The sequence below is a fragment of the Papio anubis genome, chromosome 4 (genome assembly GCF_008728515.1).
Source record: "Papio anubis isolate 15944 chromosome 4, Panubis1.0, whole genome shotgun sequence".
Lineage (NCBI taxonomy): Eukaryota > Metazoa > Chordata > Mammalia > Primates > Cercopithecidae > Papio > Papio anubis.
The window spans coordinates 28,108,551-28,125,121 of NC_044979.1; the positions used below are offsets into that span (position 1 = coordinate 28,108,551).

At 41.6% G+C, this 16,571-nt stretch overlaps 1 protein-coding gene across 4 annotated transcripts in view; it reads left to right on the forward strand.

The window, feature by feature from the left end:
- The first annotated feature begins 8,101 nt into the window (after positions 1-8,101).
- CEP41 (centrosomal protein 41) overlaps positions 8,102-16,571 on the forward strand; it is a 51,780-nt gene continuing 43,310 nt past the window's right edge. Inside the window, exon 1 of one of the 4 annotated variants that reach the window (XM_009203867.4) lies at positions 8,102-8,356. Coding sequence is in view for 1 of the 4 variants with exons in the window: in XM_009203864.3 (XP_009202128.2) it covers positions 9,362-9,394 (33 nt within the window). In the remaining 3 variants the exon portion in view is untranslated. Of the gene's footprint in view, positions 8,357-9,095; positions 9,395-9,457; positions 9,796-16,571 lie in introns of those variants that run through there. The other 3 variants (XM_009203864.3, XM_021936275.2, XM_009203866.3) reach the window with 3 other exon arrangements.

Genomic DNA, 16,571 nt, shown 5'->3' on the forward strand with positions numbered 1-16,571 from the left:
AGCCTTGACCTTCTGGGCTCAAGCAGATACTCCCACCTCAGCCTCCCAAGTAGTTGGCGCTACAAGTATACGCCACCACACTTGCTTAATTTAAAATTTTTTTCTGTAAAGACAAGGTCTCCCTATATTGCTCAGGAGGATCTCAAACTTCTGGGCTGCCTTGAACTCCCAAGATGCTGGGATTACAGGCACAACCACAGCTGGCCAATAAAACTTTTCTTGTACAAACAGGTAGCAGGCTAGATTTTAGCTGAGGGCCATACTGTATCTACCCCTGGTTTAGACCATTTATATTTATTTTAATTAGTGATATGGTTGGGTCTTGCTATTCATTTTCTATTTGTCCCATTTAAACTCTTTTTTATTTTGGTTCTGCCTTCTTTGGAATAACAGTATTTTTTAATTAGTCTTTTTAATCCACTATTGGCTTATTCATTATGCCTTTTTTTTTAAGACAGAGTCTTGCTCTGTTGCTCAGGCTGGAGTTCAGTGGCGTGACCTCAGCTTACTGCAACCTCCACCTCCTGGGTTCAAGTGATTCTCCTGCCTCAGCCTCCTGAGTAGCTGGAACTATAGGGGCCCACCACCACATCTGGCTAATTTTTTATATTTTTAGTAGAGACGGGGTTTTACCATGTTGGCCAGGCTGGTCTTGAGCTCCTGACCTCAAGTGATCTACCCACCTCTGCCTCCCAAAGTGCAGGGATTACAGGCATAAGCCACCCTGCCCGGCCAAATTATGCCTCTTTTTAAAGAACTGGTTGCTCTAGGGTTTATAATATGTATACTGAACTTATTAGAGTCTACCTTGAAATAAATACTACTTCATGTATAGCCGAAGAATGCGCCAACAGTACACTGCCAATTCCTCTCCCAACCTTTGTGTTATTGTAGTCATGTATTTTAATTCTATGTGCTATAAATCCCATAATACATTTACTAAGTACTATTCTACTTAGTAAATTTTCTTTTAAAGAGAATAAAAACTTAATTGTCTTTTAAATTTATACTACTTTTTATTATTTTCATTACTCTTCATTTCTTTGTTTTTTGTTTTGTTTTGTTTTTTGAGACGGAGTCTTGCTTGGTCGCCCAGGCTGGAGTGCAGTAGCGCAATCTCAGCTCACTGCAACCTCCACCCCCCAGATTCAAGCAATTCTCCTGTCTCAGTCTCCAGAGTAGCTGAGATTACAGGCATGCAGCACCACACCTGGCTAATTTTTTTATTTTTAGTAAAGATGGGCTTTCACCATGTTGGCCAGGCTGGTCTTGAACTCCTGACCTCAGGCGATCTGCCTGCCTTGGCCTTGCAGATTGCTGGAATTACAGGCATGAGCCACTGTGCCCAAGCCATTTCTTCATGTATACCAAAATTTCCGCTAGTATCATACTCTTTCCGCCAAAGAACTTCCTTTGTTTTTGTTTTGTTTTGTTTTTGAGACAGGGTCTCGTTCTGTTGCTGAGGCTGGAGTGCAGTGGCTCGATCTCGGCTCACTGCAACATACACCTCTGGGGCTCAAGCAATCCTCCCACCTCTCAGTCTCCCAAGTAGCTGAGACTACAGGTGCATGCCACCCCACCTTATTAATTTTTGTAATTTTTTTGTAGAGATAGGGTTTCACCATGTTGCCCAGTCTAAGAACTTCCTTTAACATTTTGTGTAATACAAGTCTATTGGCAATGAATTCTCTAATTTTTATTTTAAAAATTTATTTCATCCTCATTTTTAAAAGACATTTGCCTTGGGTATAGAATTAAAGGTTGACTCTTTTTCTTCTTTCTGCACTTAAACATGTCCCTCCATTGTTTTCTGTTTTGTACAACTATGGTCAAGAAGTTCGCTGTAATTTTATCTTTGTTCTTCTGTATATACTTTTTTTCTCTGGCTGCCATTGAGATTTTTTCTGTATCTTGGGTTTTTGTCATTGTGACTATAATGAGTATATAGATAAATTTTATTTTGATTTTGTTCAGTTCAATTTTATTTATGCTGTTGAGTTTCTTGGATCTGTAGTTCTTTATCATTCATCAATTTTAGAAAATTCTTGGCCATTAAATCTTTAAATATTTCCTCTTCCCTATTGTCTCCCTATCCTCTCCTTCATATTGCTCTCCAGTTTTTAAATGATGAGTTCTGTACCTTCCTTCTCAACTTTTTCCCCTTTGTGTTTCCTTTGTGATCATTTCTATCATACTATCTTCAAGTTCATTGATTTCTTCATCAGCTATGTCCAGCCTGCTGATGATCCTATTACAAGGATTCTTCATTTTTGATGTTGTGTTTTTTTATTTCTCACATTTTCTTTTTTTATAGTTTCTATCTATTCTCCAAATTACCTATATGTTCCTATGTATCTTCTATTCTGCTAGATCTTTTAATATATTAGTGATAGTTATTTTAAAATCCCTGTCTTATGTATCCTTATTGCTGAACCTGGTTCTGTTGAGCCTGGTCCTATTGATTGTTTTATCTCTTGACAATAAGCTTTCTCTCTCTCTCTCTCTCTCTCTCTCTCTCTCTCTCTCTCTGTGTGTGTGTGTCTTGTTTTTATTTTCTTTTTTTGTACTATAATTTGTTATTGAATGCTGGACATCATGTATACAAGCCATGAGAGATGAGGTAAATATTTATACCTGGAAATGGCCATGCTCTTTCTTTTGTTAAGTTAGTATTGTAGAGGGTTGAGTTAATCTAGTTAGCAGTTGAGCTGGTTTGAGTTATGTTTTTGCTATCACTAACCTCAGTGCACCAGAAAGTGCCACTGTCTTGTGCTTAGTGTGGTGAATGGAGGGTTTCTCTCAGTATTCCTGTTCTGTCATCAGCTTTCAGCAGTACCTGCATACCTGTACTGTTGAGCAGGGATTTCTCTCCATAGTATTGCCTCCCCTTCAGCAATAGACTGTTGTTGCTTGCTATTTGTTACTAGGGTTGTTGCTCAGCCAGGTGGTGATTCGTGATTCTCCTAGTCCAGTCTTAGTCTTAGGCAAGGCCTATGCACCTGGGCTTGGGGGATGGGACCTCCTCAAATTCCTGTCCTCCTCCCCTCACCTGCCCCACGGTAGCCAAACTCTGCCGTGTATCTTCGGTGGGCTTGGGCAGAAGACTTTTACCTGTATCTCTCCCATGGGTAGTCTATCTCTACTTTATATTGGTTCAGGTTCTTGGACCCAAGAGGTTTTTGTGACCCTCCCAACCCCACCCTAGAAGCAAATAGCTTTTACTTCTGCCCTCCCACTGAAGCATTAGATAGTTACTGATATCATGAGAGCACAAAGGATGAATTCTTTTCCTTTCCCAGATGTACACATGTTTATCTTCTACCCCTCCCCTGGTCATCCTGGTAGTCTGCCGCCCCTCCCCTAAAGCCCTTTAATAAGAGAAGGGTCATAGAATATGGGTGGTGGTTTGTGACTGTCTTCAGAAGCAGCAGCAAGTCATGTCCTGCAAATGTACACCACCAAGGGGGACCCTCTCTGGTCTCCTATCTTGCCCCCATCTTTCTTTTGAGCACTCAGTGGATACTGTTGGAGTAGACATTGCAACAAGTAAACATACATTCCCCTTGTATCTGGGGCTCTGTATTAGGGTTCTCCAGAGGAACAGAAACAATAGGGTAAGTGCGTGCATGCGTGTGTGTATGTGTGTGAGTGTGTATGTGTATGCAGAGAGAGGAAAATTTATTTCAAAGAACTGGTTCATTGGCTCACACAATTATGGAGGCTGACAAGTCCAAAATCTGCAGGGTAGGTAGCCTGGCAGGCTGGAGACCCAGGGAAGGGTTCAAAGGCGGTCTGCTGGCAGAATTCCCTCTTCCTTGGAGGAGATCAGTCTCTTTTCTCCTGAGGCCTTCTACTGATTTCATAAGGCTCACCCACAGATAGAGGGTAATCTGCTCAGAATCAACTGAGGTAAATGTTATCTCATCTTTTAAAATACCTTCACAGAAATATCTAGAATAGTGTTTGATCAGATACATGGGTACCACAGCCTAGTCAAGCTGACACATAAAATTAGCTGTCACAGGCTCCCAGTTATTCTAAACTGGTCTGCTAGCCCAAACTCAGCCTTTAGGATTAGTGAAAATTTGAGCTGATTTCTTCTTTCCCACTTCTATGATGGTTACCTTTTCCCCTAGTGCTCTGCCAAATGTGAAACTGTTTGCGTATCTCTTCTATTCTCAGTGGGGCTTGTTACTTTTGGAATTAGGTTATGTGGTTGCTTTGTGACCTCAACTCTCTGAAGAATACAAGATAACTTATGATTTTGGCTGGGTGCAGTGGCTCAGGCCTCTAATCTCAGCACTTTGGGAGGTCGAGACGGGTGGATCACCTGAGGTCAGGAGTTTGAGACCGGCCTGGCCAACTTGGCAAAACCCAATCTCTACTAAAAATACAAAAATTAGCCAGGCATGGCGGTGGGCACCTATAATCCCAGCTACTGGAGAGACTGAGGCAGGAGAATCACTTGAACCTGGGAGGCAGAGATTGCAGTAAGCCAAGATCACGCCACTGCACTCTCCAGCCTGGGTGACAGAGCGAGACTCTGTTTCAAAAAAAAAAAAAGGAAACTTATGATTTTGTAGGCTATTCATTTTTCTTATTTTAGGATGGGAGCGATGTTCCCTTGCAACTGTTTACATCCTAAATCAAAGCAGAACTCCATTAATGCGGTTTTCGTTTTGTTTTTACTATGGCTATGATGTGGATTCTTTAAGAACCAGGAAGGACAGGAATTACATTTGCAGCATCTAGCATAGGGATTACAAGTTAATGGCCCATAGGTTTCACATGAAAACCTAGGTTTCTAGATTATTTTGAGAAACGTGAATATCTGACAGAGTTAATCCACATTTACTGGCCTTTTCTTAGGGCACAGGCTCGCCAGTTGTGCATTGTGCCAGAGCGAGACAGGTACCTCTCAACACTGACTCCTCCTTCATCCCCTTGGGACAGACCGTTCTGAGACCCAGGTCAGCTCAAGAGCCCCCTTGGAAGTAAGTCTGTGGCAGAGCATTGTTCTATGCAGATCCCGTGCCAGAAACCAAATCGTGGCATGTGACGACCAAATGCACTGGGTTTGCTCACAGATGGCAAAGGAGGTCTTAGATCTCGCTGGAAGGGCCATCATGCATCTCTTCTGCCACAGCTAGGAGTTCCATGTGGCCCACAGAGGTGGCTCCAGAACTGCATAGACGAGAATGCCAGCCCCATCAGGTAAGCAACCAGAATGCCAATTTCCTCATTTCATCAGAAAGTAACATAGCCTGTGATCGTCCCAAAGAAATTCTGGGAAGTAGGTATTATTCCTCTGCAAGGGGCCATAGGAATGGTTGAGCCCTTTGGGCTCAGGCCAAGTACTTCAACTCTAGCCTAAGCTGGAGGCAGGCAAGGGCCAGGCCTCCACTCAAAGGCTGGTATGTCCCTCTCTTGGACACATTCTGCTACTAGGTGGAATGAAATCAAATTGCTACCACAATTGCAGGGACTTCATTGCAGAGTAGGACCTGCAGATCTGTGGGTTCACTGCCTCAGGTGTAGTTCCATTTCTGGAGACCAGGGGAAGGACCCCGGGCCTGGACTGGATTAGGCAGAATTGTTCCAGAAGCATCTGGAAGTGCACGTCATTTAGGGAATGAGGGTAAATGAAGCCAAGGGAAGTAGCCAAGGCCCACATCAGAGAAGTAACATCATGAGACAGGTCTGAGGGGAGGCTGCTTGGCTGCAGTTAGGAAATCAGGCTTGAGAGCCAAGGGTGGGAGAGGAGAGTTCTTTGGGGGCTGTGAGGTTGGAGGAGAGGGATTCAGGATGGGAGAAGGTCCAGAGAGCTTTAAGTTCAGGAGAGGGCCAGCCTGCTGGACACCAAAATGCCCATTTAGTTCCAGGGGAAGGGAAATGATCACCTAAAACACAAAATAGCCCTAAACCAACCGCACTTAGCTATCTAGAGCTTCCACCAGCTCTGCAGAGAATAAAAGCTTTTTGGAACACATAGAGGGTTAAAAAGAAGACATCAAACAAATGGAAGTTCGCAAGAGCACTTCTAACTTTGAGAAAAATAAGATTAATCAGTGGAAGTAGGAACTTTTAAAGAAAAGAATCAGAATTTCTTCTCTTACAGACAAAGCTTGAACCTCTTAGCAATCACGACTTTGATTGCAAGACTCTTACTAAAGTGCCTGGAGAGTCTTTTACTGCCAAGGACTGCAGCACTTCAGATAGAGGAATTACTCAGAACTCAGCTTCAGTCTAAATCAGCCCACACAAAAGCCATAGACAGTTCGCAGGCTAAAGTCAACATCAGGTTTTTTGTTTCTTAGAGTGAGAATGTAATTTTTAAATTATAAAATTAATTCACAGTCAATGAAGAAAATTTGTGAAACACACAAAAGTATAAAGAATAAAACAAATATCTGCATTCCATAATCCAAAGATGGTTTATATTTTTGATTTTTTTTCAATTTTTCTCTGCAGATACCTGTATTTTTCTCCATGCAAATCAGGATTATATTAAATAAAAAGTTGTTTCTTGCTCTTTTCATTTACTGTATCAGGAACAGTTCTCCACTGCCTTAAGTATGCCTTGAAACATACTTTTAAATGATTCCATAAGATTACTTTTTATAGATATGTCAGCATTTATTTTAATCATTTTTAAATTGATGATCAATTAGATTGTTTCAATTTTTATCATTTTAAATATACTTCCAGTAAACATCTATGGATGTAATGTCTATACATTCGTCCAATTATTTCCTTAGGAGGAATTCTTAGCATATTAAGATTTGAGGACTTCTCAATACCTACTCTCAAATTATTCTTCAAAATTGTCATGCTCCTTTATATTCACACTAACAATATGTGATCATGTTGTTTCATGAATCATTAGCCAGCACTAAGCATTATCACTAAATAAAAAATAAGAAAAAAAATTTTGTACATTTGATAGTTGAAAAATGGGGTCTAGCTATTTTGCTCTGTGTTTTTTATATGTTTATTGGATGTTTTTCTTTTATCAATTATCATTTTGTACCATTTGCCTATTTTTTACAAATAGAGACAGGGTCTCACTGTGTTGCCCAGGCTGGTCTTGAATTTCTGGGCTCAAGTAATCCTCCCGCCTTGGTGTCTCAAAGTGCTGGGATTGCAGGCATGAGCCACTGCAACCACCATTTGCCTATTTTTTCAAAGTAAGCACTTGGCGTTCATTTTGATCCAGTTTTGGCATAGCAGGATCCAAAAGGAATCCTAAAGAGAAATTCATGATATTAAAAATCTTTTGGTTTATAGCTTTAAGCTTTCCAAGGATTCCATTGAAGCCAAATGTGAAGGAAAGTGGTGATAAAGCAGAGTCTCCTTGGACCTCCCCCCTACAAAACCAGAATCAGAATTGAGGGGTTGGGGAGGGAACATGTATTTAAATTACCCCACCCAGACACACTGTCAGTTGGATTCAAGAACCAGCTGGATTCTGTAATCTCTCTATAATGCTTCCTGTGCAGTCCAAATGTGACAACCACAATGACTAGTGAGGCAAGTAAACCAGATGTTCCCATACCCTCTGGAACAAAAGAGAGACAACCATACAAAGAAGTGAGCCAAAACACTGAAGAATGGAAGTTGAATGGACTGGTGGACCTTCTTGTACTTTCTGCTGTTTGGGCTTTTTGACTGTTGTTCTTTAACTTGATTAATGCATTATCGCCCATCTACTCAGTTCCTCAAGTTAGAGAAACTATAGCCATCTTTGATGAATTTCTATTTCTCATACCCCTTATCTCTTCTCGTGTATGCTATTGATTTTACCTACAAATGTCTTTAAATCTCTCCTTTTCTCTCTTTCTCATCACCTCTGAGTGTAGTCCCTCATCATCTCCCTCTCTCCTTTCCCCTGTTATTCTACCCATAATCTCCATGGTTACCCACAAGGTGCACCAGGTAAGCATACATTCTAAATAGTAATGAATCTAGAAGTTTCTGCTTGCTATGCAAAAGCTTCTAGATTAACATACTTCCCTCTGCCTCCTTCCAAGTTTTTTGCAGCCTTCAAACCCTTCCTTAGTAGAGGAGTGAGACTGAGAATTTTAGAGGGGTTAAAGAACTGGCAAACACTATGGAAATTAAGACAAAACTTAGTAAACATGAAAGAGTGACTCAAGTACAAGAAGCAGCTGTGGCCAGAATTCAAGATTCTGGTCAAGCAACACTGAGTGGCAACATGATCCAAGGTGTAGCCCTAAGGTTGGGTTGCTGAAGTGCCTAAGAGGACAAGGGCATGTGAGGCCATGCTGCTGAATGGGACATCTCACAGACCCTGAAGTAGCTCAGAAGTGTGCTATTATTCACTAACAGAGAACTGGTGAGTATGAACTGCTCAGAGTAACCTTTCTCCATTCCTGGAAAAACAAGTTAGAGCAAAGGACAAAGGGTTACTGTGTTGTTCCTTCCATGTAAAAGGAAATAATAATTTTAATGGATTTGGTGGGACATTTAGAAGCCAAGTCAAACTGTGTGTGTAATTGTTTTGTAAAGGTGCTAGGACTTCATTTTCAGATCCGGAATGGGAACAGGTGGTGGCTGGTGGCAGGAGTCACAATGGTTTCCATGACGACGGGATTGGGTCCTAGTCATCCTCCCATCCTCCACAAAACCTACTGCAGCTTTTCTCATAAGGTGCTTATTAAGTATTTGTTAAATGAACGATGAACCACAGAATGGCGCGTGTGCTTTGCAATTAAGGATGTCACTCTTTAGCTAGCCTAAAAGCTTTTAAAGCACCGATAATTATTGTATTTACACACGTATTTTGCATAATTTGCATATTAACCTAACCAGAAAATAATAAACCATACTCTCCCATTTCTGCTGAACAACCCTGGCCCATATCATATTCCCTATTGTGGAATCAGTAGCCCAGATGTTTGGTTGAAAAGGCCATAAAACGGAGGTGGGGGATGGGGAGTCTTGTGTCGTATTTATGGTTCCACATCAGCTAAAACTCGCATTTTGTCCCCTTTCTCGAGCCCCTGTCCCCGCCCCCGGCTTTGCGCAGGCGCCAGCCTTCCCCTCCCCCCACGTCCCTCTTCCCGCCCTAAGGCTGGAGCCGGCGAGCCCGGGCCCAGAGCACAAAAGGCCTCACTAGCCGGCGTCCCGCGTTGCCCTTGGCAACCACTGAGCGGAGTCTTGCCCTCCTGCGACCCTAAGATGAGAGAGTAAACGGGGCTCCCATTGGCTGGCCGGGGAAGACGGGCCAATCGGAGAAGGGGGTATAGGGAGGCGGCTGAACGAGGTTGTGGGGGTAGGAAGCTAGGGTTAGAGGCAGCCCGTGAGGCTAGAACCCCGAACGTGGTCGGTTGGAGCAAATATGTCCCTCCGGAGGCACATTGGGAACCCTGAGGTGAGGGCCAGGTCCCGGCCGGAGAGCCGGAGGGGGCGGGCACACCGGAAAAGACTCCATGTGGGCAGGGAAGAGCAGCCAGCGACTTCCGCCGCCCGGAAGGCGGGAAGGGGCCGGCGTGAGGAGGGGTCGGGGTGCAGGGGCGGAACGGGGAGGGACTGGGGGCCGCGGGGCCGTGTTCAGGACCCCGTGGTGAGGAGCGATCTCTCCCCGCGAACGCACGCCAGTATTTGTGGCTGCGAGGAGCGAAGTACACAAAGACACGGCCCTTGCCCTCAAATGGCTTACAGTCTCGGAGTGACAGTTACAAAACAGAAAAGAAAAAGGAACCGCTGCACACTGATGGCACGTGATGAAAGCCAGCCAGCATCTCTGATTGTGGGGATACAGGAAGAGCAGGAGTAAGCTGACCAAACATTTGGAAAACGGGCAAAATAGGACATTAGGCTTACCCGTCTCTCCATAGGACCCTTCAGTTTCTTCGTCAGTTTCACCCCTAGTCCCCTGCTGCATTTGTGGCAGTTCGAACAAACGTTTTTGGACTTCTACCGTGCAGTAGGTGCTAGATGTACAAAGAAGACAAGGCCTCTGCCTTTTAATGGGCCGGGCGCGGTGGCTCAGCCTTTGGGATCACAGCACTTTGGGAGGCCGAGGTGGGCGGATCACCAAGTCAGAAGTTCGAGACCAGCCTGGCCAACATCGCGAAACCCTGTCTCTACTAAAAATACAAAAATTAGCCGGGCTTGGTGGTGGGGCGCCTGTAATCCCAGCTACTCGGGGGGCTGAGGCAGGAGAATCGCTTGAACCCAGGAAGTGGAGGTTCCAGTGAGCCGAGATCGTGCCATTGCACTCCAGTCTGGGCGATAAGAGCAAGACTGTGTCTCAAAAAAATAAACAATAAATAAATTGCATCTAGTGAAGGAGACTATGAACAGAATTTGAGTACAGTGTGGTCGAGGAGCAAGATGTTATGAGAAAATAGGTAGGACTCAACTGAGAGAGTGAGAGAAGGGTTGTGGAGATGAAAGGGGTGGCAAGGCCTTCATTAGCCAGGTGAAGCAGCATCCCAGGTAGAACAGCGCAAGTGAAGGTAAGGAGTGTGAACTCCTAACAGGCCCCTGTAGCTTTCTCTGTCTCTGTCTTGCTGAGGTTCTTAACCTTTATCCCAAATAGGAGTTGTAACTGTTTCATCTCTTGGTGACTGCCTGGTACTATGTTGAGAAAGTTGTAAGGCTGAGTCTAAGCTCTGCAGGAGAGCCATGGTCAATTAGTAATGTCTGAATGCTGCATGATCTCGCTTATATGTGGCATCTTCAAAAGTCCAGCTCATAGAATAGAGAGTAGAATGGTGGTTACCAGAGCCTGGAGGGTTGGGGGAAGGAGGCAGAAATGGGAAGATGTTGATCCAAGGGCATAAAGTTACAGTTAAATAGGAGGAATAGTTTTTGAGATCTCTGGCACAGCATGGTGACTATAGTTAATAATAATTACAGCAGACTCAACACTCCCAGTAGAAAATCCATGTATAACTTTTTACTCCCCTCCCCACTGCAAAAAAAACTTAACTACTGAGAGCCTACTATTGACTGGAAGGCTTACTGATAACAGAAACAGTTGATTGACATAGTTTGTATGTTGTATGTATTATATACTGAATTCTTAAAGTAAGGTGGAGGAAAGATTATTATTAAGAAAATCATAAGGAAGAGAAAATATATTTACTATTCATTAAGTGGCAGTGTATCATCATAAACATCTTCATCCTAATTGTCTTCATGCTAAGGAGCAAGGAAAAGGAGAGGTTGGTCTTGCTGCCTTAGGGGTGACAGAGGCAGAAGAAAATCTGGGCATAAGTAGACCTGCACAGTTCAAGCCCATGTTGTCCAAAGTTCAACTATATTGTAGATTTCAAAATAGAGTAAATTGTGTATTTCATTGAGAGTGAATTTCAAATATCTCACCACAAAAAAATGATAAGTGGGTTGATGGATATGTTAATTAGTCTGATTTAATCATTCCACATCATGTGTGTGTGTATACCAAAACATCAAATTGTACCCCATAAATGTATACAGTTATGATTTGTCCATCAAAATATTAATAAAAAATGTTAATATTGTCTTTCATGGGGGTAGGAGAGATAGGTGAGGAGAATGCCAGTTTGCCACATGTTTATCTTGTTTGCTAGTCAGAATTTGAGAAGTTTTTTGAGTTATTAAGGGAGTGACATGGTCAGATTTGCGTTTTAGGCAGATGGCTGTAGCTACGTTGTGGAAGATGGGTTTGAGGAAGCTCCAGGACTGGAAATGAGATTGGTTAAGTGGTTACTTTTTTTTCTTTTTGAGACAGAGTCTCACTCTGTCACCCAGGCTGGAGTGCAGTGGCGAGATCTCAGCTCACTGCAACCTCCACCTCCCGGGCTCAAGCAATTATCCAGCCTCAGCTTCTCGAGTAGCTGAGACTGTGGCACACACCACCAAAGCCCGGCTTATTTTTGTATATTTTGTAAAGATGGGGTTTTACTGTGTTGCCCAGGCTGGTCTTGAACTTTTGAACTCAAAGCCACCCACCTGCCTTGGCCTCCCAAAGTGCTGGGATTACAGGCATGAGCCACCGCTACTATTTTGATAGAGATCTAAACTAAGGCCATTGAACTAGGGATGGAATCGAGGATAAATATTTAGGGGGCAAAATCATCAATACTTCCTGATTAGCTTTGAGAGATGTGTGATGGGTGACTTAAGTCTCAGCTTAGACTACTCATTGGTGCTGGCACCATGAATGAGAGCAACAATATGGGAGGAAGAAAAGGAGGAATAGTTTTAGGAGTGTGGGGAAAGAGGAGCAGAGATGTTGTGTGTGGTTCTGTTTGTGCCCAAGACAAAGATGCCCAGCTACCTCTCTTGTTTGAATAGAGCACAACTTCCAGTAGTTTCTTAAGAAAGAATTCGCAAGAAATAGTTTTTAAAATTTATGTCTAAAATGTTAGGCATGTCTAAAAATGTTCTTATTCTACCTTAACATTTATTTGCCAGTGAGTTTGGCTGAGTATAGAATTATTGGTTGAAAATCATCAACTTTTTTTTTTTTTTTTTGAGACAGTCTTGCTCTGTCACCCAGGCTGGAGTGCAGTGGTACAAACATGGCTCACTATATCCTTGACCTCCTGGGCTCAAATCTCAAATAATCCTCCCACTTCCTGAGTAGCTGGGACCACAGGTGTGCGTCATCGTGCCCAGCTAATTTTTTTATAGTTTTTGTAGAGATGGGGTCTCCCTGTGTTGCCCAAGAGGGTCTTGAACTCCTGGGCTCAAGCAATCCTGCCTTGGGCTCCCAAAGTGCTAGGATTACAGGTGTGAGCCACCACAACTGGCCATCATCAGCATCTTGGAAACATTGCTTAGTGGTCTAGTGCCTTGTGTTGCTGTGAAGTCCAAAGCCATTCTGTTGCTTCATGACTTAATTCCTCTCAGGAAGCTTGTGGAACCTTTTTTTTTGTCCCCAGTGTGACTTTACAAAGATATTTCTATTTTTCTGGTAGGCACCAGAAATTTATGTCTTTTTAGTCTGTAAAATTTTCTTAACTTTCTCCTATTTTCTCCATCCTCTTTTTCTTGAATTCATTATTCTGATGTTCTCTATTCATATAGATAACCTATATGACTGGTTCTCTGATTTTCCTAACTTTCATCTCCTGTTTCCCTCATCTTTGTCTTTCTGCTCCCTTTGGGAGATTTAACTTTTATCTTCCAATTCTTTTTAGTTTTTAATTTCTGCCGTCATGTTTTTAATTTTTTTTTTTTTTTTTGAGACAAAGTCTCACTCTGTTGTTCAGGCTGGAGTGCAGTGGCACAATTTCGGCTTCTACAACCTCCGCCTCCTAGGTTCAAGCGATTCTCCTGCCTCAGCTTCCCAAGTAGCTGGGATCACAGGCACCCGCCACCATGCCCAGCTAATTTTTTTTTTGTATTTTTAGTAGAGATGGGGTTTTACCACGTTGGTCAGGCTGGTCTTGAACTCCTGACCTCAAGCCATCCACCTGCCTCGGCCTTCCAAAGTGATGGGATTACAGGTGTGAGCCATCATGCCCGGCCCATGTTACTAATTTTTAAGAGCTCTGTTTTTTGCTCTGTTGTACGTTTAAAACGCATTTTATTTCTAAACAAATATAGATTCACAGAAAGTTGCAAAAAAAAAAAAATAGTACAAAGAGGTCCTATGTATCCTCCACTCGTTTTTCCCTGATGATTATATTTTACTTGAGTACAGTACAATATCAAACTAGAAAATTGAAATTTGTACAATGTATGTATAGTTCTAGGCCATTTTATCACTTGTGTAGATTTAATCAAGATTTGCACATATGTAGATTTGCAATCAAGATAAAGGACTATTGTATTACTAGAAATAATCTCCAAGCTATTCTAGTCACACCTACTTTCTTCCCTGTCATCATCCTAACCCTGGGTAACCATCTCCATAATTTTATCATTTTGACAATGTTACATAAATGGAATCATACATAATGGAATGTGACCTTTTGAGATTGGCTTTTTTTTTTTTCACTCAAGATAATGTCCTTGAGTCGCATACAAGTTGTTGCATGTAGCAGTAGTTCATTCTTTCTGATTCCTGATCGGTATTCTGTGGTATGAACAGAATTTTTTTTGTTTTGTTTTGTTTTGTTTTGTTTTTTGAGAAGGAGTCTCACTCTATCACCTAGGCTGGAGTGCAGTGGTGCCATCTTGGCTCACTGCAACCTCTGCCGCCTGGGTTCAAGCAGTTCTCCTGACTCAGCCTCCCAAGTAGCTGGGATTACAGGTGCCTGTCACTGCGCCTGGCCAATTTTTTGTATTTTTAGTAAAGGTAGCATTTCACCATCTTGGCCAGGGTAGTCTTGAACTCCTGACCTCATGATCCACCAGCCTTGGCCTCCCAAAGTGCTGGGAGTACAGGCGTGAGCTACCATGCCTGGCCTGTACAGCAGTTTTTTTAACCATTCAACTAGTATAGGACATTTTGGTTGTTACCAGTTTTGGGCTATTACAAATAAATATAACATTTGGGTATAACTCTTTGTGTGGATGTTAATTTTCATTTATCTGGGATAAATGCCCAGGAGTACAATTGCTGGGTTGTATGGTAAACATATACTTAGTTTTATTAGATACTGCCAGACTTTTCTAGAGAGGCTGTACCATTTTACATTCCTGCCAACGGTGTATGAGAGATTCAGTTTTTGTATACTCTGGGCAACATTCAATACTGTCAATATTTTTTATTTTAATGGTTATAATAGATGTGTAGTGCCATCCGATTGTGGTTTTAAGTTGCATTTCCCTAATGGATACGAAGCACATATTTTCATGTGCTTATCTGTCATCCATATATCCTCTTCAGTAAAATATCTCTTTGTATCATTTGCCTATTTTCTATTTTTCTTAACTGTTGAGTTTTTGTTTCCTTTTGTGTTGGTGATGACAGTAAATATTATTGCAAAACAAGGAAATGTAGGATTATATTTCCTTTCTTACTGCTTTTTGTTTTTTCCTGGAGTTTCTGTTTGCCTTTATTTTTAATTCTATACTTTTAATGAATAATTCAGGGCATTTTCTTATATCACTACTTATTATGTTTTCAGTTATCTTTTCCAAAACCGTCTCTATACATTTGAACGTGTGGGTGATTGGGGGAAGAAGAGAAATATAAGAGTTTTATTTTGTAGTTTTGTTTTACATAAATGTTATAACATTTTTATATATAGTCTTTGACTTGATTTTTTTTCACTTAACAATATATCCTGGAGATCTTTCCATGTCAGAAAAATATACCTCAATGTAATGATTTCCTTTTAACTCTTACCTAAGTATTTGGTGTGATTGTATCACAGTTTTGTTTGTTTATTTGTGTTTTTGTTTTGCTAGTTCTGTAAGACCTCAGTTGTACAAATGGACTGATATGATTTGATTATCTGTATACTTCAGTTATAGCCAATTTTGGTTCTTACTGCTTTTATTCCCACTCTTCTCCTTGGACTATAGACATCTGCTCCCATATATTTAATGTATAGCTTTCTAATTCAGCAGCCATATTTTTCTTATAAAACAGACATTTTTTGTGGGCTTAAAAATTTTACAAAAATAGTGTTATGCTATTTGTATACAATTTGCTTTTATCATGCAAATTGTGCTTCAGATCCATCTGTGTTGATAAATATGTCCAGTTTATTACTTTAACTATTGTATAGTAATCTAGCATGTGACTAGACCACATTTTATCTATCAGTTTCCCCATGGTGGTCATTTAAGTTGTTTTTGACTATTTGCAGTTACAAACACTTTTACAGTGAATAGTTTTACTGTTGAGTTTTGAAAGCTGTTTATATATTTGAGATAGTAGTCCTTTATTGGATATGTGCTTTGCAAATATTTCCTCCCAGTCTGTAGCTTATCTTTTCATGTTTGTAACAGGGTCTTTTGTAGAGCAAAAAACAATTTTTTAAAAATGTATTTACTTTTTACGTTTTTTTCTGTAACAGCTTTTTTGAGATATAATTCACATAGCATAAACTCACCCATTTCAAGGGTGTAGTTCAGTGGCTTTACTGTATTCACAGAGTTGTGCAATCATCACTGCAATCAATTTTTTTTTTTTTTTTTTTTTTTGAGACAGAGTCTTGCTCTGTTGCCCAGGCTGGAGTGCAGTAGTGCAATCTTGGCTCACTGCAACCTTTGCCTCCCAGGTTCAAACGATTCTCGTACCTTACCCTCCAGAGTAGCTGGAATCACAGGTGCACACCACCACGCCTGGCTAATTTTTTTGTATTTTTAGTAGAAACGGGGTTTTGCTATGTTCGCCAGGCTGGTCTTGAACTCCTGGCCGCAAGTGTTCCACCTGTCTCAGCCTCCCAAAGTGCTGGGATTACAGATGTGAGCCACCGCGTGAGGCCACTGCAATCAATTTTAGAGCAGTATGGACATGTATTTTCATTTCTTTAATGATAGTTTTCTTAAATGTTCTTTTCCCCTACATGGTCTGTTTCTTCCAACTTGCTATTTTTGTTTTGTTGGAGATGTTGTATTACTCAACTTAGGCTGCCATAACAAAATACCGCAGACTGGGTGGCTTCAACAACAGAAATTTATTTCTCATGGTTCTGGAGGCTGGAAGTCCAAGA